The 25,398-nt window shown below is 37.8% G+C and overlaps 1 protein-coding gene across 5 annotated transcripts in view; it reads left to right on the forward strand.

Annotated features, from left to right (window-relative positions):
- The first annotated feature begins 106 nt into the window (after nucleotides 1-106).
- HEATR5B (HEAT repeat containing 5B) overlaps nucleotides 107-25,398 on the forward strand; it is an 86,576-nt gene continuing 61,284 nt past the window's right edge. Inside the window, exons 1-12 of one of the 5 annotated variants that reach the window (XM_079940399.1) lie at nucleotides 107-183; nucleotides 1,043-1,190; nucleotides 4,602-4,813; nucleotides 8,298-8,406; nucleotides 9,992-10,141; nucleotides 14,343-14,514; nucleotides 16,866-17,023; nucleotides 18,029-18,278; nucleotides 20,793-20,948; nucleotides 21,639-21,889; nucleotides 23,666-23,777; nucleotides 24,943-25,095. In XM_079940399.1, the coding sequence (XP_079796525.1) occupies nucleotides 1,065-1,190; nucleotides 4,602-4,813; nucleotides 8,298-8,406; nucleotides 9,992-10,141; nucleotides 14,343-14,514; nucleotides 16,866-17,023; nucleotides 18,029-18,278; nucleotides 20,793-20,948; nucleotides 21,639-21,889; nucleotides 23,666-23,777; nucleotides 24,943-25,095 (1,849 nt within the window). In that variant the 5' untranslated portion in view covers nucleotides 107-183; nucleotides 1,043-1,064. Of the gene's footprint in view, nucleotides 184-242; nucleotides 615-735; nucleotides 918-1,042; nucleotides 1,191-4,601; nucleotides 4,814-8,297; nucleotides 8,407-9,991; nucleotides 10,142-14,342; nucleotides 14,515-16,865; nucleotides 17,024-18,028; nucleotides 18,279-20,792; nucleotides 20,949-21,638; nucleotides 21,890-23,665; nucleotides 23,778-24,942; nucleotides 25,096-25,398 lie in introns of those variants that run through there. The other 4 variants (XM_079940400.1, XM_079940398.1, XM_079940401.1 and 1 more) reach the window with 4 other exon arrangements.

Here is a 25,398-nt window from a genome sequence, read left to right on the forward strand (position 1 = left end):
GAAATCGGAGGCAGGCGGGGCCAGGCGGACGTGGTTAAGTGCGCTTGCGCAGGATCAGCCTTCCGCGCACGCGCTCTCCTCGCGCTTCCGGCTGGGAGAAGTGTGGGAGGCGGGGCATCCGGGTCCCTTGGCGGCTTCTTCTAGACGCGGAGCTCAGCTCGTCTACCTTTGCCAGACTAGGAGGTAAGGCCGACCCGTCCGCCACCGTAGCGTGCACGTTGACACACATACACGCACACACGCCAAGGCCCCCACTAGGTTGTCAGAGGTCTGGGGACGGAATTCGAGTTCGTAATGAACATTTGCCCTTTTCAGGCGCCGGACTTGGTTCCGAGTCGCCGCCTCCTGGGGTTGACAGACCGGGTGACCCGGCCGAGGCCTGAGACGGCCTCGGGCCCGGCGCTGCGCTGCCTTCCTCCAGATAGCCGGTTTACCCGGACCTGCAGTGCGCGCGGCCTCTGCCAGCTGCGTTCCTGGACCGCCCGGCGTTGTAGCTGAAGCTTCGGCCGCGGGGACCTGGCCTCCCGCCGCCACCTCATCTCCGTAGGAAGACTCTCGGAGCCTTCCAGTGTGGGATCTGTCTGCTGGGACGTTTTGACCTCCTCCTGGGGCAGGTGCAGCAGGGGAAGCGGAAGGGTGCTGTGCACCGAGCAGTGGAAGAGGAAAAAGGAGGATGGGTTGTCAGGCCCGGCTGGTGTTTGATCTCGGTGCTTCAGTTTTCCCGTTTATGGAATGGGTTAATGACGTATTTTGCTAGGCATTTTCCTTCTGGAATAATGCCTTATTTGCAATATTTATCTTAATTTTCCGTTGAACCCATTCTTCATTCTTCCTCACCAAGCATGACTTTCCTTTGTTTTTGTTTGCACCCTTATCCTTTAAAATTAGGTTCTCAGGTTTTGCCTCAAGGAAGTTATGTAAGTTTCCTCCAAATGAAATGAGAAGTAAAGCCTTATTTTTCATTTCTTAGTGATTACATTTGTTAAGTTTGACTTTTAATATTAACAAGTTCTTACAAGTATTTTAAAATTGTTTATTTAAGGTGTGAAATTAAAACTTCAGTAATGGAGTTAGCCCACAGTTTATTGCTGAATGAAGACGCTTTGGCTCAAATCACTGAAGCGAAGAGACCAGTTTTTATCTTTGAATGGTTGCGATTTCTTGATAAAGTCTTGGTTGCTGCCAACAAGGTATGGTATTACTTTTTTTTCTAGCTGGGTTAACATATATAAAGACTATTATGTGTACATGATTTGTAAGAAAACACATTATGTTTTGGAGATTGTAGGTCATTTGTGGAACTTGAGAATATTACACTGTACTGTAGTAAGAATTTGTCTGTCCTTTTCTATCCTGTGGCAAAACCCAAACCGCGTTTAAATCCAGCTTATTGCCTGGATAGAGACTTTATGTTTCTACCTGGACATCTGAATGTGAGTGGAGAAAAACATGATTATATGACTGCTGTCACTTCTTTTTATTTATTTTTAATTTTTATTTTTGGTTGCGTTGGGTCTTGCACGGGCTTCTCATTGCGGTGGCTTCTCTTGTTGCAGAGCATGGGTTCTAGGTGCACGGGCTTCAGTAGTTGTGGCACACGGGCTCAGTAGTTGTGACACACGAGCTCTAGAGCTCAGGCTCAGTAGTTGTGGCACTCGGGCTCAGTGGTTGTGGCTCGCGGGCTCTAGAGCAAGGCTCAGTAGTTGTGGTGCACGGGCTTAGTTGCTCCGCGGCACGTGGGGTCTTCCCGGACCAGGGCTTGAACCTGTGTCCCCTGCCTTGGCAGGCAGATTCTTAACCACTGTGCCACCAGGGAAGCCCTGACTGCTGTCACTTTAAATTCATTATCTCCAACATCAAGTGGTCCCTCAGTGCTGTGTAGCAATTCCAGTATCTTCACTTGTCTCTCTGAAGAGTTAATAATAGGCTTTTCTTTCTTTTTCCTTCTTCCTTCACAATCTTTTCACCCAAGTTACTTTTCATTATTTGTGTGTTTATTTTCTGTCTTTAAAATTAGATGCTTTCTTCAAACATCTGAGGAAAATTTGGCAGTCTGCTCAAATTTTAGAGTGAGTAGTAAAAGTTTTCTAGTCAGGGTGAAGTGTGCTTCGCCATAGACTAGTCCAATTCTTTGAGGAACCCCTTTAGGTTTTTCTGAGCTAGTCATTCCCTGTAAGAGACTTTTTTACTCTAGTGTCCTAGGGTACATGACTAGCTGCCTAGGTTCTAGGATTTGGGGGAGAAGGCTGGGGACTTCAACATTCAGTGTCTAAACTTTTACTTAATCCCCCTGTTTTCAGTGCAGTTTTCCCAGCCCACAGTTGTGCCCGAGCTCACTGAGTTCAGGATGGAGGAGAGAGATGTGGGAGTCTTACAGCTTCTTAAATAGACTCTCAACCATTCCTTCCATTTCTAGGCACAACTTTACTGTCTCTTCCATAAGCATTTGGGGCCTCAAAACAAGAGCAACAACGAACAAACATGAGCTTTTCAGGAGTCCTCTGTTGGAAGTTGGGGCTCTTCTTAACTTTCCATATTGAGGATACCTGGCTTCTATATTTTGCATTGATTCTTTTTCTGTTTTCTTTGCCCTTTTATATTGGTGCTTTTTTTTTGGTTGCCCTTTAGTATACTTTTAGTTTCTGGAGAGACAGAGTTAATGCATGGATTCATTTACAGTCTTTAACTAGAAGTTTCTGTTTTCTCTTAAACCCACTCCAGCTGGGTATTTGTTGCCTCCATTACACTGAAACAGATCTTGTATTGCCCAAACCACAGTCAGTATTCTGTTTTAATGGAGCCATCAGCAGTTTTTGACATAGCTGATCCTCTATCTTAAAGCACAAAATATCTTTTTTTGTTGTGAAATTGAAAAATACAAAAGAGTATATAAAAAGTATATCCAAATTATGAAGCATAATAATATGAACATCTGTACACCCTTCACCCAAATTAAAAAATAAATTGTTATCATTACTGTTGATGCACAGTTGGTGTGAAGTTTTTCCTATTTGTGGTTCCCAAGACACTATTTGCTTTTAATTCTACTCCTGCTTCACTAGTTATTCCTCATTCTCTTTTGCTGGCTCTTTCTCAGTCCTGGGCACTCTTTTTTTATTTTTATTTTTTTAAAAAAACCCATCTTAATCCTTCAGTGATATCATCTAATCTCATGATTTTTACTGCCATCTATGTAGTAATGATTACCGGATATCCAACTAGCTACTCCACCTCTTTCTCTTGAATATCTAAACAGCATCTCAAAGTTAACATATTTAAAACTAAGTTCTTGATTTCACTGTCTCAAACCTATCCTTGCCCCAGTGCTTTCTATCTCAGGAAATGACCGTATAATCCTTCTGGTTGCTCAGGTCATAAATCTTAGAGCCATTCTTCACTTCCTTCTTTTTCTCAAACTCCACATCATATTCATCAGCAAATCATATTGGTTCTCTCCCCTAAATATATCCAGAATTCAGTTACTTCGCATTATTTCCATTGTTACCACCCTCATTTCTTGTCGGATTATTGCCACAACTTCTTAAGTGCTCACCGTGCTTCCAGCCATGTACCTTGTAGAGTATCCTCAGCTCAATAGTCAGAAAGACCCTGTTAAAGCATTTAATCGTGTCCCTCCTCTGCCTCAGACTCTCACTGAGAATAAAATACAAAGTTCTTACAATGGTGTATGAGGCATTGCATGACCTGCTCCCTTCTATCATTCTGACTTCATCTCCTGCTACTTCCTCTGTCTTATTTTGCTCCGGCCACACTGGCTTCTTGCTGTCCTCAAGCATGCTGAGTATGCTCCCACCTCAAGGCCCTTGTACTTGTTGCCTGCCTGGAATGTTCTTCTCCCAGATATCTGCATAACTCACATCTTCACTTCTTTTCAGAGATGCCTTTTTCTTACTAATCTGTATAAAACAGGAAGAACTCACAGTATTCATTTGTTTATTTGGTAAACTCTGTTTCTCCCCATTAGAATGTAAATTTCATGAGGGCAGAGACTGTCTATTGTAATCACTCTTGCATTTGCACCCCAGTACCTAGAATAGTGCATGGCATATAAGTGTACAGTAAGTATTTCTTTAATGGATGGATGAATTCCCAGCATTGATTACGAGTAGATCTGAATATTTCTTCTGTTGCCTAGAGCTCTTCAGAGTTTCTTTTGGTTTCCTTTACTGACCTATAACTCTATGAACTACTGACTTTGCTTTTACAGGGGACCCTAGCTGAGTTCTAAGATGTCAATTGTCCATACACCCAATATTTTACATCCTTTGACTGACTGTTGGTTTTAATTTTTAATAAGTCAGCATGGAAACTTTTTGGATATAGAGTAGTCACTTTTATTGGCAGCTAACTTTGTGGAATTGGAGGAGAATGAGGAGAATATTTAATCTAGGAAAGAACGGTTCATTTTTTTACTGAACTCTTCCTTATCTTGAAAATTCTCATTTATGGTTTTATACCTAAAGTAATATAGATTTTAATTATTAGAGTGCCTTAACTGTTAAGTATTTTTAAATTTTCACTAAAAGATAACAAAATTATGTATAAGAAAAAAACTGATGATCTTTATTTTTTTATAACAGACTGATGTAAAGGAAAAACAGAAAAAACTTGTTGAACAATTAACTGGATTAATAAGTAGTTCACCTGGACCACCTACGCGAAAATTGTTAGCTAAAAATCTTGCAGCCCTTTATAGCATTGGAGATACTTTCACTGTTTTTCAAACACTTGATAAATGTAATGACATCATCAGAAATAAAGATGACACTGCAGCCTACTTACCAACAAAACTGTAAGTACTTACTTTGAGATTGACCTTTGAAACTTGTTTTTTCAGAGTAATTTATCTTAATAAGGGCCTGCTGATCATAAAGACCCCTGTGTAGATGGAACCTGAGATATGCTGCTGACAATAAAAGCTCTAAGTAGGTCTGGGAAAGGAGTTCTATTTCAACATGTGCTCCATTGCCCCTGGGACTTTTAGCAAACTACAGAGAATTGGTATGATGTCAGCAATTTGCACAGGGGTTTTTGGTAATTTTGGGAGGAGATAATATTCTTGGCTGGGATGGAAAGAAAAGTAAAGATTTTCTGGGTGATGAGATTGAGGCAGGAATGGGCAAACTATAGCCCACAGGCCAAATCCAACTTGCCACCTATTTTGTAAATGAAGTTTATTAGAATTACAGACATGCTCCTTCATTTAGGTGGTGGCTGCTTTCACGCTTAAATGGCAGAACTGAGTACCTGAGACAGAGACCATTTTGCCTGCAAGTTTGCTGACTCCTAAATTAAGAGCTTGACCCAATTTCAAGCCCATACCTGTGGTCTGGGTCAAGGGCAGACATTTTGAGAGCAAGTTTTGAGGACAATGGTGTAGGGACACATCCTGTGAAAGAGTCAAATAAGAAAATCAGGAGTTATTATAGTAGTGAGGAGTGTTGTGGGCGGGAAAGTAACACCTGAATAAACTTAGCTGTGGTGTGACGGGAGAGCAGTGTCAACAAAGCCTTCTTAAAGAAGCATCAGCCAAAGATCAACCATCCAGGAGGAAATATGGAAATGAGTCAAGTAAGGGGTTAAGATGGGAAAAGGGGAAGATGGATGTGACAGGTCATGGACTGGCAAATTTTATGGAAAGGGCCAAATAGTAAATAGTTTTGGCTTTATGGGGTATCATCTCTGTTGCAACTACTCAACTCTGCCATAGCTGGTATGTAAATAAATGAGTACAGCTGCGTACCAATAAAACTATTTACAGCAACAGGTGGCAGGCTGGATGATGGGCCAGATTTGGCCTGCAGGCTGTGGTTTGCTAACCTATTTTCTAGACAAAGGAAACTGATAATTGGAAACAGAAGTGGCTTATTTATACCTTATATACAGTGCTTACAGAAAGATACAAAATAGTGGGGGGAATAAGTTGAGGGGAAAATGATGAGTCCAGTTCTGGGCATGCTGAATCTGGAGTCCAAGTGGGAATATCCAAGTGACAGTATGTAGTAAGCAGTTGGAAATCCTGGTCTGGATTTCAGAGACCTGAGCTGAGAATGTCATTTTGGTGAGTAGAGAATGAAGATTTTAGAGTAGGCTGAACCCTTTAGTATGGATAAAGTTACCTAGGAAGAGTATTATAATACTGTGTGAGAAGAGAAGATAGCAAGGATACAACTTTAGAACACCAACATTCAAGGAGCCAGGACCAGTATCATAGCTTAGAGGAAATGGAGAAATTATTCTGAACCCAGACATTGATTTTTAGGTCTGTTTTCAACTTCATAGATATGTTGTGATTAAGTTTTGTGTTGTTTGGGATAGATGTAGCTCTCAAAAGTTTTAGAAGAGATTAGAGTGTATTAGTGTTTTCCAGTTTATTTTGGAGTTTGAAGCTATGTAATAGTTTTGTGATTTAGTTCTCTACCACTTGGCAAATCCACACGTAATTTTATAGTTCAGGCTAAGTAGACTTTATTACATATTATTCATACGTATTTCCAGTGGATTCATGGGTTCTATTTAGGAATTCACTAATATATTCTGGCATGTGACCTCAGTCATTTTTAGCTTTGTTATCAGCCTATAGAGTATTGAAAAAAACATGGGATTTGGAGTCAAAGAAGTGAAGGTCGATTCTCTGATTCTGCTGTTAATTGCTTGTACAATAGTAAACTATATTTAATCTCTCTCAGCCTCAGAGTAACTTGCTCAGGACACATAGCTATTGTGTGACAGGTTCTAGGATTTAGGTACAGATGTGCCAGACTCCAGAGGCTACACCTTTATGCCCAGCTCCTGCCGCTAAGCTAAGCTCAGAGCTATTCACTTATTTACTGTTTACATGAGTGATGGTAGGGTGATTTCCCTACCATGGGAAGAGATGGGCTGCTGTTACATTTCTTCTTCTATGTTGTCAGCTGTTCTGTTAAACCCATTTAGATTAAATTTTACAAGTAATTGCTTATTATTATTTATATATTAAGAGGCAGACACTGTGAGTAATACAAAAATGTATAACCACCTCTGTTTCTGGACTTTACATTTCCGTTGGCAGGGCAGGATAAGATATAGACATATAAAATTGTCAAGTTGCAACACAGGAAACGATATAATTTTGTCAGAGTGAGTGGTTGACATTTTACGTATAATGAAAGAAGAGAGGGATCATTGTGGATGAACATAATTTGGAAAGTCCTCAAAAGGAAAGGTTGGGTTTCTTTCCAAAGGATGGGTATGATTTGTTATGTAAATATATGTTTATTCTCTTATTTTCCTAACAAGAATACAATTTGATTATCCATAGTATCTGTTACAATTATACAGAATAAAGAAGGTATTCTTTTTTAAAATTTTTTTAAATTGAAATATAGTTGATTAATGATATTGTGTTAGTTTCAGGTATACAGCAAAGTGAGTCAGCTTTATATGTATATATAATTTTCAGATTATCTTCCATTATAGGTTATTACAATATATTGAATATAGTTCCCTATGCTGTACAGTAAATCCTTGTTGCTTATCTATTTTATGTATAGCAGTTTGTATCTGCTAATCCCATACTCCTAATTTATCCCCCTCCCCGCTTTTCTCCCTTTGGTAACCATAAGTTTGTTTTCTGTGTCTGTGAGTCTGTTTCTGTTTTGTCTATTGGGTTCATTTGTATTATTTTTTAGATTCCATATATAAGTAATATCATATAATATTTATCTTTGTCTGACTTACTTCACTTAGTATGATATTCTCTAGGTTCATCCACATTATTGCAAATGGCAATATTGCATTCTTTTTTATGGATGAGTAGTATTCCATTGTATATTTACACCACATCTTCTTAAACCAGTCATCTGTTGATGGGCACTTAGGTTGTTTCCATGTCTTGGCCATTATAAATAGTGCTGCTACGAACATTGGGTGCCTCTGTCTTTTCGAGTTAGAGTTTTCATCTTTTCAGGATATATGCCCAGGAGTGGGATTGCTGGATCATATGGTAGCTATATTTTTAGTTTTTTAAGGAACCTGCATACTGTTTTCCATAGTGGCTGCACCAGTTTATATTCCCACCAACAGTGTAGGAGGGTTCCCTTTTCTCCATACCATCTCCAGCATTTATTATTTGTAGACTTTTTGATGATAGCCAAGAATCAACAAGGTGTTCTTGAAAATTAAGGATTTGTGGCCAAAAGTGTCCTGCACAAATACAAATTGATTTTTGAAAATAAGAAAAATATTATAAACTTATTAATCTGAACAGTGACTGGTGAAAATGTCACTTCTTACAGGGCTGCAGTGGCTTGTGTTGGAGCATTTTATGAAAAAATGGGGAGAATGTTAGGCAGTGCATTTCCAGAAACAGTAAATAATCTTTTGAAATCTCTGAAAAGTGCAGAGGTAAGTTTTACAACAAATATTATTTAAATGTTTTGCTTGTGGTGGGAGTTAGATGTTAGTTAAAAATATATGTTGCCTTTTCTCTGTCAGTGTAGTACTTAATATTGCTTAGCAAGAGGGTAATTTAAAATTATTACTTGCAAAAAAATATTACTTGCCCCTTGTTTTAATGTACATTACCTCATATTTCAGGGAGAAGGGAAAGAATGCTTTACCTTGACAAAGAATAGGTTTATGTATTATTTTATTTAGCCCTAGGAATATTATTGTACTGCCATATTATTTTTTGTGCCATAGCTAATGTATTAGTTTCCTACGGCTGCCATAATAAATTACCACAGACTGGGTGGCTTAAAATAACAGAAATTTATTGCCTCACAATTCTAGAAGCTAGAAGTCTGAAATCAAGGTATCAGCAGGGCCGTGCTTCCTCTGATAGCTCTTGGGAATAGTCCTTCCAAGCCTTCTTAGCTTCTGGTTGTTGCTGACCGTCCTTGGCTTTGGTGGTATTCCTTGGTTTGCAGATGTATCTCTCCAATTTCTGTCTCCATTGTCATATGGTGTTCTCCCTATGCATCTGTGTTTTGTGTCCAAATTCTTCTGTTATAAGGATACCGGTCTATTATAAGGATACCAAATTCTTCTATTATAAGGATTAGGGTCCACCCTAATATAGTATGATCTCATCTTTACTTGATTTCATCTGCAAAGACCTTATTTCCAAATAAAGTCATGTTCACAGGTAACAGGGCATAGGACTTGAACTCATCTTTTGGCGGGACAGTATTCAATCCACAGCAACTAATATGAAGTAAAAATAGTTCTGTTTTGTCATGTCAGTTTGGTATTACTTCTGAAAATTCCTTGTTCATTTGGGGTTAACTGAAAATAGACCAAGCACTGGTCTCATAGTCTAATTCTTTGTCTAGGAAAGCTAAAGATTTCTTGGACAACACCTCTTCTGGGAACTCTTTGTCTATTAATTTATTAAGCAAGAATTGAGGGCATATTCTTAGGCATTAGGCATATAAAGATGAATAAGATCTACTCCCTGACCTCAAAGAGCTTACAGTCTAGTGAAAGAAATCTATGTTTGAATAAGTATACTATCAGAAATATGAATCAAGCACAATAAGAGTATAAAAACAAGAGTTCAGAGTAGTCTCAAGAAGTTGATAGTTTGGAATATATCTGTGAGAAAGTTTTTAAAATGTGTTGGATGTTTTCTTCCTCTTTTAGATGGTTTATATTCTTAAGTACTTTTTACTTAACTTTTCACATTCTGAAAGCTTGGATCCTTGAGGTATTATATTGAAGCTTTTGAATTTGTCATGTTCTCATTATTTGCACTTCAACAGATCATGGAAACATAAGAATATGTTTACTTATTGTAACCTAATTTCTCAAATAATTATTTTGTTGAAGTTAATAATTATTTTTACCTTTCAGGGACGTTCTAAAATACTTTTTTATTTTTCATTACTTAACTGTTTACCTTTAGAGGTAAGACCATTAGGCCCAGAGAACTTTGGTCTTTTGGTATGTTCTTATTTAAACGTAGAATTTGCTTTATGTTCTTTTCTAGTCTCAAGGGCGAAGTGAAATCTTAATGAGTCTACAGAAAGTTCTAAATGGACTGGGTGGTGCAGCAGCTTCCTGTCATCGTGATATTTATAAGAATGCCAGGTCTCTCTTAACTGACAGGTCAATGGCTGTTCGATGTGCAGTTGCCAAGGTTAGTACTCGGCTGTTTATAATGTTGCTCCTTATCCTGCTTGCTCTGAAACAGTCAATGATTTTTTTTTTCCTTTGAAAGTTTCAAAATAAGGTGGCATGATTTTGGTTCCCATGGATTAGTTTCATTTCATTTTCTAGAATTATATGTAAAATGGAATCAGGTGGTATGTGCTTTTTTTTTTCTTTTTGCCTGGCTTCTTTTAAACAGCATAATTCTTTTGAGATTTCTCAGTGTTGTTACATGTATCAATCGTTCATTCCTTTTTATTGCTGAGTAGTATTTCATTGTATGGCTATGCCACAATTGGTGTATTCCTTCACCTGTTATGGACATTTGTGTTGCTTCCAGTTTTGGATATTACAAAAAAAGCTGCTGTGAACATCTGTGTACTAGTTTTTGTTATCAACACATGCTTTCCTTTCACTTGGGTAAATACCTAGGAGTGGAATGGCTGGATCATATTTTAGATTTACATTTAATTTTTGGAGAAATTGCCACTGTTTTCCAAAGTACTATGAGATTTCCTCATTCTCCATGTCTCACCAACATTTGGTATTGCCAGTCTTTTTAATTTTAGCCATTCTTAGAGATATGTACAGGAATCTCATTGTGGCTTTAATTCGCATTTCCAGACTAATGATGATCATATTTTTAGGTGCTTATTTACCATCCATATCTTCTTTGATGAAGAGTCTATTCAAAATTTTTGTGCATTGTTTTATTGAGTTATTTGTTTTCTTATTATAGAGTTTTTTTTAACATCTTTATTAGAGTATAATTGCTTTACAATGGTGTGTTAGTTTCTGCTTTATAACAAAGTGAATCAGTTATACATATACATATGTCCACATATCTCTTCCCTCTTGTGTCTCCCTCCCTCCCACCCTCCCTATCCCACCCCTCTAGGTGGTCACAAAGCACCGAGCAGATCTCCCTGTGCTATGTGGCTGCTTCCCACTAGCTATCTATTTTATGTTTGGTGGTGTATATATGTCCATGCCACTCTCTCACTTTGTCCCAGGTTACCCTTCCCCCTCCCCATATCCTCAAGTCCATTCTCTAGTAGGTCTGCGTCTTTATTCCCATCTTGCCCCTAGGTTCTTCATGACTTTTTTTTTTTCCTTAGATTCCATATATATGTGTTAGCATACGGTATTTGTTTTTCTCCTTCTAACTTACTTCACTCTGTATGACAGACTCCAGGTCCATCCACCTCACTACAAATAACTCAATTTCATTTCTTTTTATGGCTGAGTAATATTCCATTGTATATATGTGCCACAGTCAGAATGGCCATCATCAAAAAATCTACAAACAATAAATGCTGGAGAGGGTGTGGAGAAAAGGGAACCCTCTTGCACTGTTGGTGGGAATGTAAATTGATACAGCCACTATGGAGAACAGTATGGAGGTTCCTTAAAAAACTAAAAATAGAACTAGCATATGACCCAGCAATCCCATTACTGGGCATATACCCTGAGAAAACCATAATTCAAAAAGAGTCATGTACCAAAATGTTCGTTGCACCTCTACTTACAATAGCCAGGACATGGAAGCAACCTAAATGTCCATCATCAGATGAATGGGGGCTTCCCTGGTGGTGCAGTGGTTAAGAATCCGCCTGCCAATGTGGGGGATATGGGTTCGAGCCCTGGTCCAGTAGGATCCCACATGCCGCGGAGCAACTAAGCCCGTGCGCCACAACTCCTGAAGTCCGTGCGCCTAGAGCCAGTGCTCCACAACGAGAGCAACCACTGTAATGAGAAGCCCGCTCACGGCAACGAAGAGTGGCCCCACTTGCTGAAGCTGGAGAGAGCCCACGCGCAGCAACGAAGACCCAACACAGCCAAAAATAAATATATAAAAAATAAATTTAAAATTAAAAAACAAAAACAAAACCCAAAAAAAATCAGATGAATGGATAAAGAAGATGTGGCACATATATTATAGAGTTTTGAGTCTACTTTGTAGGTTCTTTATTTCTATATCAGATACGTGATTTGCAAATATTTTTTCCCACTCTGTGGTCTGTCTTTTCATTCCCTAAATAGTGCCTTTCTAAGATGCGAAGTTTTGAATTTTGTCAAAGTCCAATTTATCAGTTTTTCTTATATTGTGCTTTTAGTATTGTATCAAAGAAAGCTTTTCCTAGCCCAAACTTTCTCCTATGTTTCCTAGTTTTATAGTTTTACACTTGGATGTATGATCCATTTTGAGTTAATTTTTGTATATAGTGTGAGGTATGAATTGAAGATTTTTTGTTTTGTTTTGATTTTTGCACATGGATATTCACTTGTTCTAGCACCATGTTGAAAAGACTCTTCTTCGCTAAATTGCCTTTGCACCTTTGTTGAAAATCAGTTGTCCGTATAAATGTGGATCTAGTTTTGGAATCTCTATTCTGTTTCATTGATCTGTTTGTCTATCTTGATGTCAATAACACTTTCTTGATTACTGTACCTTTATAATGTCTTAAAATCAGGTAGTGTTAGCCCTCCAACTTTTTCTTTTCCAAAATAGTTTTGGCTATTCTAGGTCCTTTGCATTTCCATATAAATTTTAACTTGTCCATTTCTACAAAAATAACATGCTGAGATTTTTATTCAGGTTGCATTGAATCTATAGATCAGTTTGGGGATAGTTGACAGCTTAACAGTATTAAGTCCAACTCATGAATGCGATATCTCTATCTCTCATTCATTTAGGTCTTCTTTGATTACTCTTAGCAACATTTTGTGGTTTTCAAATGCACAGATCTTGCACCTCTTTTGTCAGATTTATCCATAAGTATTTCATTTTCTATGCTATTTTAAATAGTATTGATTAAAAGCTTTTTTTTTTCAATTTCTAATTGTTCATTACTAATATATAGAAATACAACTGATTTTTGTACATTGGTCTTGTATCCACCAACCTTCTTAAACGGCCTTACTAGTTCTATCAGCTTTTTTTTTTTTTTTTTTTTTGTGGTACGTGGGCCTCTCACTGTTGTGGCCTCTCCCGTTGCGGAGCACAGGCTCCGGAGGCGCAGGCTCAGTGGCCATGGCTCACGGGCCCAGCCGCTCCGCGGCATGTGGGATCTTCCCGGACCGGGGCACGAACCCGTGTCCCCTGCATCGGCAGGCGGACTCTCAACCACTGCACCACCAGGGAAGCCCTTGCTTTTTTAATAGATCCTATCAGGTATTCTGTGCGGACAATCATGTTGTCTATGAATAAAGACAGTTTTACTTCTTTTCCAATCTGGATGCTTTTTATTTATTTTTCTTTCTTACTGCACTGGCTGGTTAGATCCTTCAGTGCAATATTGAATAGAAAACATGAGAGGTGACATCCTTGTCTTGTTCCTGATCCTTAAGGGGAAAACATCCAGTCCTTCACCATTAAGTATGATGTTAACTGTCAGTTTTCCTTGATGATCTTTATCAAGTTGAGGAAGTGCCCTTATATTTCTAGCCTTCCAAGAAGTTTTTATCAAGAATGGATTTTGTCAAATTTCATTTCTTGTGTCGTTTCAGTTGTTGCTATTTTCTAATTAAGTGGGTTTCTTTTTTTTTTTGGCTGCTTTCTGCGGTTTGTGGGATCTTAGTTCCCCAACCAGGGATTGTATTGGTAGTCTCAAAGAAGCAGCTTTTGGTTTCATTTCTGTTTTTCAGTTTGCTGGTTCACTGATTTCCTCTCTTATCTATATTACTTCCTTTATTTCCTGCTTACTTTGTGTTGAATTTGCTCTGTGTCATCTAGTTTCTTAAGGTAGAAGCAGAGGTTGTTGATTTGAGACATTTCTTCTTCTTTTTTTTTTTCGGCTGCGCCATTCGGCTTGCGAGATCTCAGTTCCCCCGACCAGGGATTGAATCCAGGCCACGGCAGTGAATGCCCAGAATCCTAACCACTAGGCCACCAGGGAATTCCCCAGAGACCTTTCTTCTTTCTAATACAGGAGTTTAGGGTTATAGTTTCCTCCTAACTGCTGGAAACTCTCAAGGCAGTAGGGTGGAACAAATGTAGGGTTCAACTTGCATTTTCCATCTCTTAAGGATTAGCATCCTTCATTGCCTGATGTCCAGTGTCTTTGAAACTTGTTTCATATATTTTGTCCAATTTTTTAGTTATTTCAGGAGAGAGAGTAAATCTGGTTCTTGTTTATCCATCTTTTCAAGTGGAAGTTCTAATTTACTTTTTTTTTAAAAAATTCTAGTGTCTCCTAGAACTACAGAATGAAGCTGTGTTCATGTGGACTGCTGAACTGGAAAATATAGCCACTCTCTGCTTTAAGGCTTTGGAAAACTCAAACTATGGGGTACGGGTGGCAGTGTCTAAACTCTTAGGAACAGTCATGGCTACAGCATTGATGCCAAAACAAGCAACAGGTATCGTTGTTTGCTAGCCCCCGATCTAGACTGTAACAGGTATTTGAAGGTATATGGGATGCTTCCTTCTAAATGACTTATTACTTCTAGGCAAGTCACTTTAAAGGCTTTAAATTAGTATCTTTGTCTACTTTTTCATAAAATAGAAGTACCCAAATGGCATTTTCCTTGATATAGTCAGGACTTTTTTTTTGGCCACACCGTGGGGCATGCAGAACTTCCCCAACCAGGGATCGGACCCAGGCCCCCTGCAGTGGAAGCACAGAGTCTTAACCACTGGACCACCAGGAAAGTCCCCGTCAAGACATTTTTTATGATGATACTGTGCAACATTACATGCATCAAGTATGTTGGACATATAAGCAAATAAGATTTATGAAATGGTTTTGTATCATGTTCAAGGGACTGGAATCTGGCACTTTACATGCCTTCTTACTTTCAGTCCCTGGTGAGTAGATCCCCATTCATAGCATAGTATATTTTTCTTGACCATTATTATAAGCAGAATCAGAGACAGCATTGATTTTCCCAGTGACTTCTACTGTGCCTCACAGTTCCATAGAGATGCTTCAGGGACAGTTCTGAGTAGATGCTGAGTGAATCCAGCTCTGCTGTTGTCCCTACCCCTATTCCATCTCTGTATTGTAGAAAGAAAATCAGATCTTACAGATTCATGTCCTAGCTCTTATGTGTTTTGGGGTTTTTGTTTTTTTTTTTTTAACATCTTTATTGGGGTATAATTGCTTTACAATGATGTGTTAGTTTCTGCTTTATAACAAAGTGAATCAGTTATACATATACATATGTTCCCATATCTCTTCCCTCTTGCATCTCTCTCCCTCCCACCCTCCCTATCCCACCCCTCCAGGCGGTCACAAAGCGCCGAGCTGATCTGCCTGTCTAGCTTTTATGTTTATTTGCTGTGAAACCCTTTGAGCTTTGGTCTCTTCATCTTTAATCATGATTACTTCAGTGTTTGAATTAGATAACAGTGATGATGATGATAGGTAACAATTTATTAAGTGCTAACTATGTATAAGGCACTGAATTAAGCATATAACAGAGTTGTTTTATTTAATCCTCTCAAAAGCCCTAGGAATCCTAAGTACTGTTGTTATTCTCATTTTATAAACAAGGAAATTTAGGCTTAGAGAGATTGTGTCGTTTGTGGTGTAATAAGTGTTCTATTAAGTGAAATTAAAACCCAGGCATTCAAATTCCAAAGCCTGCATAGTTAATCATGAACTTTATGCCTCTCCTACAGAATTTTTGTGAGGATTATGTTTGCTACTGTGTAGGAAAGGACTTTATAAAATAGGAAGCTCTTTACAAGGGATGGCAAGTCGGTTGCAGTCCAGTGACGTTTCAATCCATTGGTAATTGTTGTATAGAAAGTGTGGTCTTGGCCTAGAGTCTGTCATACAGAGTGAAGTAAGTCAGAAAGAAAAAGACAAATACCGTATGCTAACACATATATATGGAATTTAAGAAAAAAATGTCATGAAGAACCTAGGGGTAAAGCAGGAATAAAGACGCAGACCTCTTAGAGAACGGACTTGAGGTTATGGGGAGGGGGAAGGGTGAGCTGTGACAGGGCAAGAGAGAGTCATGGGCATATACACAGTAACAAATGCAGTAAGGTAGATAGCTAGTGGGAAGCAGCCGCATGGCACAGGGATATTGGCTCGGTGCTTTGTGACAGCCTGGAGGGGTAGGATGGGGAGGGTGGGAGGGAGGGAGACGCAACAGGGAAGACATATGGGAACATATGTTTATGTATGACTGATTCACTTTGTTATAAAGCAGAAACTAACACACCATTGTAAAGCAATTATACCCCAATAAAGATGTTAAAAAAAAAAAAAAAAAAGAAAGTGTGGTCTTGGGAATTCCCTGGCGGTCCAGTGGTTAGGACTTGGTGCTTTCACCGCCGTGGAACTAAAATCCCACAAGCCATGTGCTGTGGCCAAAAAAAAAAAAAAGTATTGTGTCCATCTCAACTGGGAGTGAGGGCTGCAGTCAGTTAGCAGTATCTGCTGTGAATGTGCGTTGTCTTTGTTGTGTTACACATATCAAGGCTAACATAATTGTTAGACTATTTTGACATAGATATATTGAATTGTTTTAATTTCTAGCTCCTTTTTTTTAGCATTTTTTTGCTTCAAAATTGAATTTAATTTTACAAATATATTGTAAATTTTAAGATCATAAGAAAATAAATGACCCTATCTCCTTTGTAATAGTTTAAGTATCCTTAAAAGCAATTACTTGAATTTTAAAGCTAGATTATTAGAAAATATTATTTAATAGCAAAATATATTTGCTTATAAATATATTTTTCTTCCTGAAAGTAATGCGCCAGAATGTGAAGCGAGCAACATTTGATGAAGTCTTAGAACTCATGGCCACAGGATTTCTACGTGGAGGGTCAGGTTTCTTAAAGAGTGGTGGAGAAATGTTAAAAGTTGGAGGGTCTGTTAATCGTGAAGTGAGAGTTGGAGTTACACAGGTTTGTAATATATATGTATAAAAGAATTCTCTTGGTATCACGTGTGAAATTTCATGGAAGACTCTTACTAAGTAACAGCGCGTACAGAGATTTTTAATACTGTCTAAAATTAAATAATTTTTAAAATGTCTTTCAAAACATTTCTTTTACTAAACGAATGAATTACATTCAAATCTAAATTGCATCTTATATGGAAAGGTAGGTATTTGATGTGTAAAGAAGCCTATGTCTGCTATATCTATCTGTCTGTCTTTAACAAAATTTTTCCAAATTTTACTTCGCAGAAAATCAGAAGTAAAGTAATTGAGTTTTAATTGAAATTGTATTCAAGTAACTTGAGGCATTTAGGTTTTAATGTTTTCCAACAACTCTTGTAGCTAAAAATATTGGTTAGTACTTTGTATTTATCATCATTGATTAATCACCAGTGCAATTATGCAGTTAAACCTGACTTGAAATTATAGTTTCAAAATAATAATTAATACCAAATAAGATGTTATGGTTAATAACCTAATAATAATTAACACCTAATAATAATTAACACCTAATAGGATGAAATGGTTTTTTTGATCTTAGTCAAAATCATCCAATTATACCTTATTCCAGAAACAAGCATAAAATGGAAGTAAACCATTTGTATCTTACAGTCATAAGCAAATGTTTTGTAGCTCTAGCTCAGCGTTTATTTAGCATGTTAGGGTTTTATTACTATAACTTATCACCTTCATCACCAGGGTGAATTCACCTTTCCTTCCCTCCCGCACCATTCTCTCTCTGTGTTCTTCTTGTAGTTATTATCCTGAGAGCTGTTTTTAGTCAAAGATACTTCAACCAGTAATTCCCATGCTAGAAGTACTAAAAAGGTCTCAAGTTTTAAACTTTCTCAATTTTAATCTCAAAGATAATTTATTTTTCATGCTGTCATCAGTTATTTACGTAGTTGCTTTATCTGTAATTTCATTTCATTTATATAAATTTATCTAAAGCATCTTAATCTATTTACAGGCATATGTTGTTTTTGTAACAACATTGGGTGGTCAGTGGTTAGAGCGTAGCTTTGCCACATTCTTGTCTCATGTACTTGATCTGGTTTCCCATCCTCGGGCAACGCAAACACATGTAGAGGCTGTGTACTCCAGACGGTGCGTCTCCTTTATCCTGAGAGCTACTGTGGGCAGTTTGCTAGGTGAAAAAGCCCAGATTGCAGCTGCCAAAGAAATATGCCAAGCGATTGGAAAGCAAATGAAAGCAGTAGGTAAGAATTTTTCTTTTTAATAAATTAATTTATTTATCTACTTTTGGCTGTGTTGGGTCTTCATTGCTGTGCGCAGGCTTTTCTCTAGTTGCGGCAAGCAGGGGCTACTCTTTGTTGCAGTGTGCAGGCTTCTCATTGTGGTGGCTTCTCTTGTTGCGGAGCATGGGCTCTAGGTGTGCGGGCTTCAGTAGTTGCGGCACACGGACTCAGTAGTTGTGGCACCCAGGCTCAGTAGTTGTGGCTCACGGGCTCTAGAGAGCAGGCTCAGTAGTTGTGGCACATGGGCTTAGTTGCTCCACAGCATGTGGAATCTTCCCGGACCAGGGCTAGAACCCGTGTCCCCTGCATTGGCAGGCGGATTCTTAACCACTGCACCACCAGGGAAGTCCCAGTAGGTAAGAATTAATGTCATGATCTGTATTGTTGATTACTTTAGTCATTTAGTTCTTTACTGTTATTCTTAATAAATACTAATAGATCTGATTAGTTCATATACCTTTCTGGACTGTGTTTTAATAGTCATTTTTATTGTGTACTCTTATTTGATATTCAAACAACATATAATTACAGTGAAGTGGAGTTTTTCAGTATTTGGTTAGTGTGTTTGTAAGGTTAGGCTTTCTGTTTTATATCTAGTATCTACCGATTTTATCGCTCTCCCGGTATGCCGCAGCACATTGAGGAATCTTTGAGGAATAATCTATTGTGGTTTTTCTTCTTGGAACCTATTGTTTTATAAATACATGTTGTTTTCCCCTCCGTTAATAGGCTTAATGTGAAAATTTAGAGAGAAACAGTTACAGGTGGTTTTTCGCCCACTATAGGATATACTGTGAAACCTCAGTAATTCATAATTAAAAGAAATCCTTTTCTAGGAAGTGTCAATTTTATAAACTTTTCTGTTTAACAAGTAGTTATTGAGTATTTGAGATTGCAAAGCAGTAATTCAGGTTTTGAACAGTGAGTAAGATAAAGTTCCTGCCTTCCTGGAGCTTATAATAATACAATTAAGGAACTAACGCAAAGTAAAATATAAATTCTATAAGATAATTTACTTTTATCACTCTTGGGAATATACATTAACTTTAATCAAGAAAATTATATTGGTCTTCCCTGGTGGCGCAGTGGTTGAGAGTCTGCCTGCCGATGCAGGGGACACGGGTTCACGCCCCGGTCCGGGAGGATCCCACATGCTGTGGAGCGGCTGGGCCCGTGAGCCATGGCCGCTGAGCCTGCGCGTCCGGAGCCTGTGCTCCGCAACGGGAGAGGCCACAACAGTGAGAGCCGCGTACTGCAAAACAAAAACAAAAACAAAAAACAACAACAACAAAAAAATTATATTGCTTAACAGGGGTCTTTAGAAATAAGAATTTAATGAATAGAAAATATCCAGCACTTTATATTTAGAGAATGTATATTGAACATCTTATAAAATTAATAAAAATAAATCCACAAATAGTTTATAGTTTTTGTTGTTTATAATAGCTTACTAGGCAAACCATATTTTAAATGCATGGGACTAACTGAAAGTTAGGAATTGTGAATTAAAGGGTGTTTAAATTAATGAGGTATCATTCTTTAGGTATGTTAAAATATAATCTGTCCTAGGTTCACAGCTTTATAAATATTTGTATATTTATTCCTTGAAGAAATGTTTGAGTGTCAAAGACACTGTGCCAAACAGTGGGAGTAAAACAGCGAGCCACACGTAGATAGCACCTGTTCAGGGAGCTTAGAGCTTAGTACCTAAAAGAAAGAGTTCGTGCATTTCCAAGTGCAGAAATGTCTAAGAAGAAAAGAGGCATTTAATTTTAATCCATAGTATATTAATCTATTATATCCTATTATTCTACATTTTATAACCTGGTAATTCATAATGAATGTAAATAAGAAAGTTTTACTGTCATTTAAGGGTTATTAATCTTAAGGTCACAGATTTTTAAGCCATTAAGCCATTCGATTTTTAAAATGGTAAAAGCAGAATTAAACATAGTGCTATGTACCTGGAATTTATGGAGCAGAATATATTCTCAATTAGTAATTTGACAAGGAATTTTTATTTGTTTCATGATTAAATATGGTTCAATTCTATTGGAAGCTAAAAGGTGGGGCCAGGGACCAGCAAGTTAATGGAAACTTTGAGGACCATCCCAGTAAGAAATTCTAAAGTCACTTTCCTTATAGATCTTCTTTCTGGTCAGTAATTTGACAGTGATGCTACCAGCACACTACAGCTCTTAAAATAGCAGTGATAATAATAAAGTAACAATAATAGCTGCTAATGTTTACTGAATGTATATTGGGGGTAGGCATTGTGCTAAATTCTTTATATTGACTTTTTATCATTGTGGTTTTGATTTGTATTTCCCTAATTGTTAGTGATGTTCAGCATACAAACAGAGTTCTTAACAGTCAGGTATCAGCTGGTATAATTTAAAAACATAAATTGCGTAGATCAAAAAATTATATCACAATTTAATTCACGCACATTCGTACATGATTTTGTGTTTCCAGAAGCGGTAGTGAATGACACTAGTGGTGAAAACAAATCTGGAGCAGCAGACATTGCAGCAAGCCAGCATGTGATGGTTTGCGCCCTGCAGGAGCTTGGGAGTCTGGTGCAGAGCCTAAATGCCACCGCATCCCCTCTTATTCAGGAAGCATCTATAGGTATGATATTCACTTATATGCTGGAATATTTTTTTCAATATTTTTAGAAGTCATAGGTGTAATTGATATTTAACTCCTGATTGGTTGCTTATCATGGTAATTAGCAGTTTACATCATTTGTTAAAAGTTGGGTTTTATTTAGGATTCACTGTGATAGTGAATCTTGAATTAAATGTTGAAATAAAGTTTTGGGAGACAAATCAAAAACAGTCATGGTAGTTTTGTTTCTAAACTTTATTGAGTACTTTATGCCAACATTTATATTTTATTGGATGTACTATGTTCTTTGTAGAAAATGTTCCTTAAAGTACTTTCCTGTTTATGAGTTGATATATGTGTTTTTTGGCACAGTTCTAAATGTATCTGTATAAAACCATAACAATTATGATTTTAATTATTGTGTTACACATAGTTCTTTTTTTTTTTTTTGCGGTACGCGGGCCTCTCACTGCTGTGGCCTCTCCCGTTGCGGAGCACAGGCTCCGGACGCGCAGGCTCAGTGGCCATGGCTCACGGGCCCAGCCGCTCCGCGGCATGTGGGATCTTCCCGGACTGGGGCACGAACCTGCGTCCCCTGCATTGGCAGGCAGACTCTCAACCACTGCGCCACCAGGGAAGCCCTACACATAGTTCTTTTAACTCATGAAATTGTGTGACTTCATTAAGAGTAATTTTTTGAGTATTTTTTAGGCCTTTTGGAGACAGTGACTTCAGTGCTTCTTCACCCAAGCATGGCAGCTCGACTTGCTGCTGCGTGGTGTCTGCGCTGTGTGGCTGTGGCACTGCCTTTCCAGCTGGCACCATTTCTAGACAGGTGTGCAGAACGACTCAACAACCTGAAAACTTCACCAGAAGCTGTTAGTGGATACAGTTTTGCAATGGCTGCTTTGTTAGGTGGAGTTCATCAGTGTCCTTTGGGCATTCCTCATGCCAAGGGAAAGGTATGACAAAGATCCTAAGATTGTAAGTGCTGTCACATGGACTTTAGTCTTTATTGGAACACATTCTGTGATTGATGTTGAACTGGGTGATCAAACAAAAACAGTTTTACTGTGATAATAAATGATACAGTATTCTGCTAATATGGAGTCGACAGACCCTAATTAAAAATTTTTTTTTTTTATGGTGGTACGCGGGCCTCTCCCTGTTGTGGCCTCTCCCGCTGCGGAGCACAGGCTCCGGGCATGCAGGCTCAGCAGCCATGGCTCACGGGCCTAGCCGCTCTGCGGCATGTGGGATCTTCCCAGACCGGGGCACGAACCCGTGTCCCCTGCATCGGCAGGCGGACTCTCAACCACTGCGCCACCAGGGAAGCCCCCTAATTAAAATTTGATATTTAATCCTGATACAGGAATAATAGTTTTGTCTGGGTATAGTATCATTTTATAATTTATTTTAGAGAGAGGAATAAAAAAAGCCCTTACAGTAATTCTTCAGAAATCAGAGCTTTTCTTTGAGGTTTTAGAAATAAAAGTTCACATTGCTATATTCAAAATGTCAAGAGAATGTGCTATTGCTATAGTTAGCATTTTGGTAATACTTAATAAAAGTTGAATGGTTTTCATGAATCAATTACTTTTTTTTCCCTTTCTCCTATACCTTATACTACTATCAAGATTTTCTTCTTAGGAATATTGTGTTTGTATAAATATTATTTGCAACTTTATATTGGGGCTAGATCTTTTGGGTTTTTTTTTTTCTGTTTTTTTTTTCTTCCTGGGTTACCAGGCCCATGTCCATTCATTTCTGTGAGTTCCATAGCTGCTACTTAAATCTGGGCTTCCATCTCCCTGTGTCATATGCTTGCCTCCTCACTGATTATTCTTCTTGGAATCTTTTTCTCCCATCTCTTCCACCCCACTTTCGTATTTTATGTTTGCTCAGAGACCCTTAGGAACTACTCAGGGATCAGAGAATAAAATATAATCACCTTTGTCTGCTAAACTGGTACCTTCATAATTTGCCTTTATTCTGCCCTTTCATTCTAGTTTCTCACTGCTCTAGTCAGACTAGTCATCTTGCTTTCCTTCCGTGCTTTTTTCAGCCTCCATGTCTTTGCTCTTGCTAATCTCTTACATTAGAATTTCATCCCTCTTCTTGTTCACCTGCACCAAACATAGCTGCTTTAGGTCTCTTTGCTGACCACTACATCTGTACTATTATCATTTGATTATGTGCTGCTTGTTACTTCCCATTTTTCCTATGTCTTCTGTCTCTAAGACTATAAGCACCATAAGATTAGCTTAATGGCAGATGTATAATAAGAGTTCAACAAATCTTTAAACGTAGGATAACAGTACTACTAATAATAGCATTTATTGAGTGATTACATGGACCAGCGCTGTTCTGAGTACTTTGCTGTATTAATTTATTAATCCTCATAAGAGTGAGGTTGGCACTCCTGTTATTCCTATTTTAGCAGTGAGGGAACTGAGGCAGAGAGATTGAGTTATCCTAAGTCAGAAAGCTAGGAGATGACAAAGCTGGGATATGAACTCCAGCATTCTGGCTCTAGAACTCACTCTTAACCACTGTGTTGTAATGGGTCTTCTCAAAGTCAGCAGAGCAATCAGGATTGATTAGGTATTGATGTTGCCTCTTTAAAAACATGTTAACAGCAACAACAAAAAAGGATAACTTCTTTTTTAATGAAGTATACTAGCTGTGTATTTTCTTACTTGATTTTGTTAAAATCCAATTCTAAACTTTTCTTGCAGATGGTAGTTAGTATTGCTGAAGATCTCTTACGAACTGCTGCCCAAAATAGCAGGCTATCTTTACAGCGCACCCAAGCTGGATGGCTCTTACTTGGAGCACTTATGACTTTAGGTACAATTATATTTGAGTAGGATTTTGTCTTATTCTATAACTGTCAGTAGACTGTAAAGAAATTTTAATTTAGAAGTATTCAACTTCACATTCTAGACTTTGAATGAAGTTAAAAAATGGTAATGATGTTTTTCTCATCATTTGGTATTAGATTTCTCTTTTTGGTAATTTCTGTTTATGTACATTTAGTGAGAAAGGTGTTAGCAAAGTTTCCCCTTTGCCATCAGAATAGCCATGGTCTAAATGATTAGCCTAGTATTAATGTAAAGAGATGAGAGCATGGGGCATATTCCATGCCCAAAGTAAAGACCAGTGACATGATTTTAGTAGCGTGATAAAGTCACACTTAAACGGCATCTCCCATTGGTGTTGCTTTCTTGGGGTTATCTTTATGCACTTCACTTTCCTAAGTGCTATGACAAATCTGAGATGCAGGCAAAGTTTAGCACTGTACATAGAACAGAAATATGTTTTATCATTGTGATAAGGTGTGTCCACTTTTTACTTCACGTGTTTGGCTTCTACTATAAAAAGTATGCGTGTGTGCGCTACAAAGTTACTCACTGCTTGATGCATCTACCTTTTGGAAATTAAACCTTGACTTCATTTTTTAAAGAAAATAAAAAGTGGTAACTTTTTTTTCTAGAAATTTATGTTGTGTGCTATGTTAAATGAATTCCTTAGCAATGGAAATATAAGTTCCTGGTTCTAAATATACTACTCCATAGAACTAAATTAACCATATAAATTGCCCTTAAAATGGAGTAGTAAATATATGTATGTGTTTGGGAGTGGATGTACATGTTTATATACATATATAATATTTATAGAAAAGGCATCATAAAATGTGTCCCAGATATATTTTATCATTGATAGAATGTAATCCATCATTCTGAATATATTTGGGTAATTTCTTTTAGATGACTTTTTGTGGATTTGTTTTATGTTGGATGCTAAAAATATTGATAGTTTTTAGGTGAATTTTATTATGCTTTAATATATATTTTACTTACTGAATAAGAAACATTTTGAAAATGTTAATATTAGAGACAAAGATACAGTGAAATGATAGATATTGTTAGAGCTTGTTTGGGGCTCTTTTCTTTGACTTTTGTTTGTAATGCTATATATATGTATGGTTTGGTGTTCTCATTTTCTCTGTCAGGACCATCTGTTGTTCGTTACCATCTGCCCAAGATGTTGTTATTGTGGCGAAATGTTTTCCCTCGTTCATTGAAGGAATTGGAGGCTGAGAAGGCCCGAGGCGATTCTTTTACCTGGCAGGTAACATTGGAAGGTCGTGCTGGAGCTTTATGTGGTAAGAACTGAAAGGACTGCACTTTCAGGATATTATTTTCTTACTAAAATATTTGTGAAGTGAAGGAAAATGATTACTTCAATTTTTTACTTTAATATATAATGATGAATCTGTACACTTTTGGATTTAGAAAGAAACTTTATAAGTAATCTATACCAGTTTACTAATTTCGTAATAAAAATGAAGCTGAGACTCTGAAAAGGAGGTTAGAGTTCATGATCAATTAGGAGCTGGAACAACCAAGGTGTCTTAATTCCCAGTTATTGCATTCTTCCTCCTGAAGAAGCACTACGTCACCAAGTA

The sequence above is a fragment of the Stenella coeruleoalba genome, assembly GCF_951394435.1.
Source record: "Stenella coeruleoalba genome assembly, chromosome: 13".
Classification (NCBI taxonomy): domain Eukaryota; kingdom Metazoa; phylum Chordata; class Mammalia; order Artiodactyla; family Delphinidae; genus Stenella; species Stenella coeruleoalba.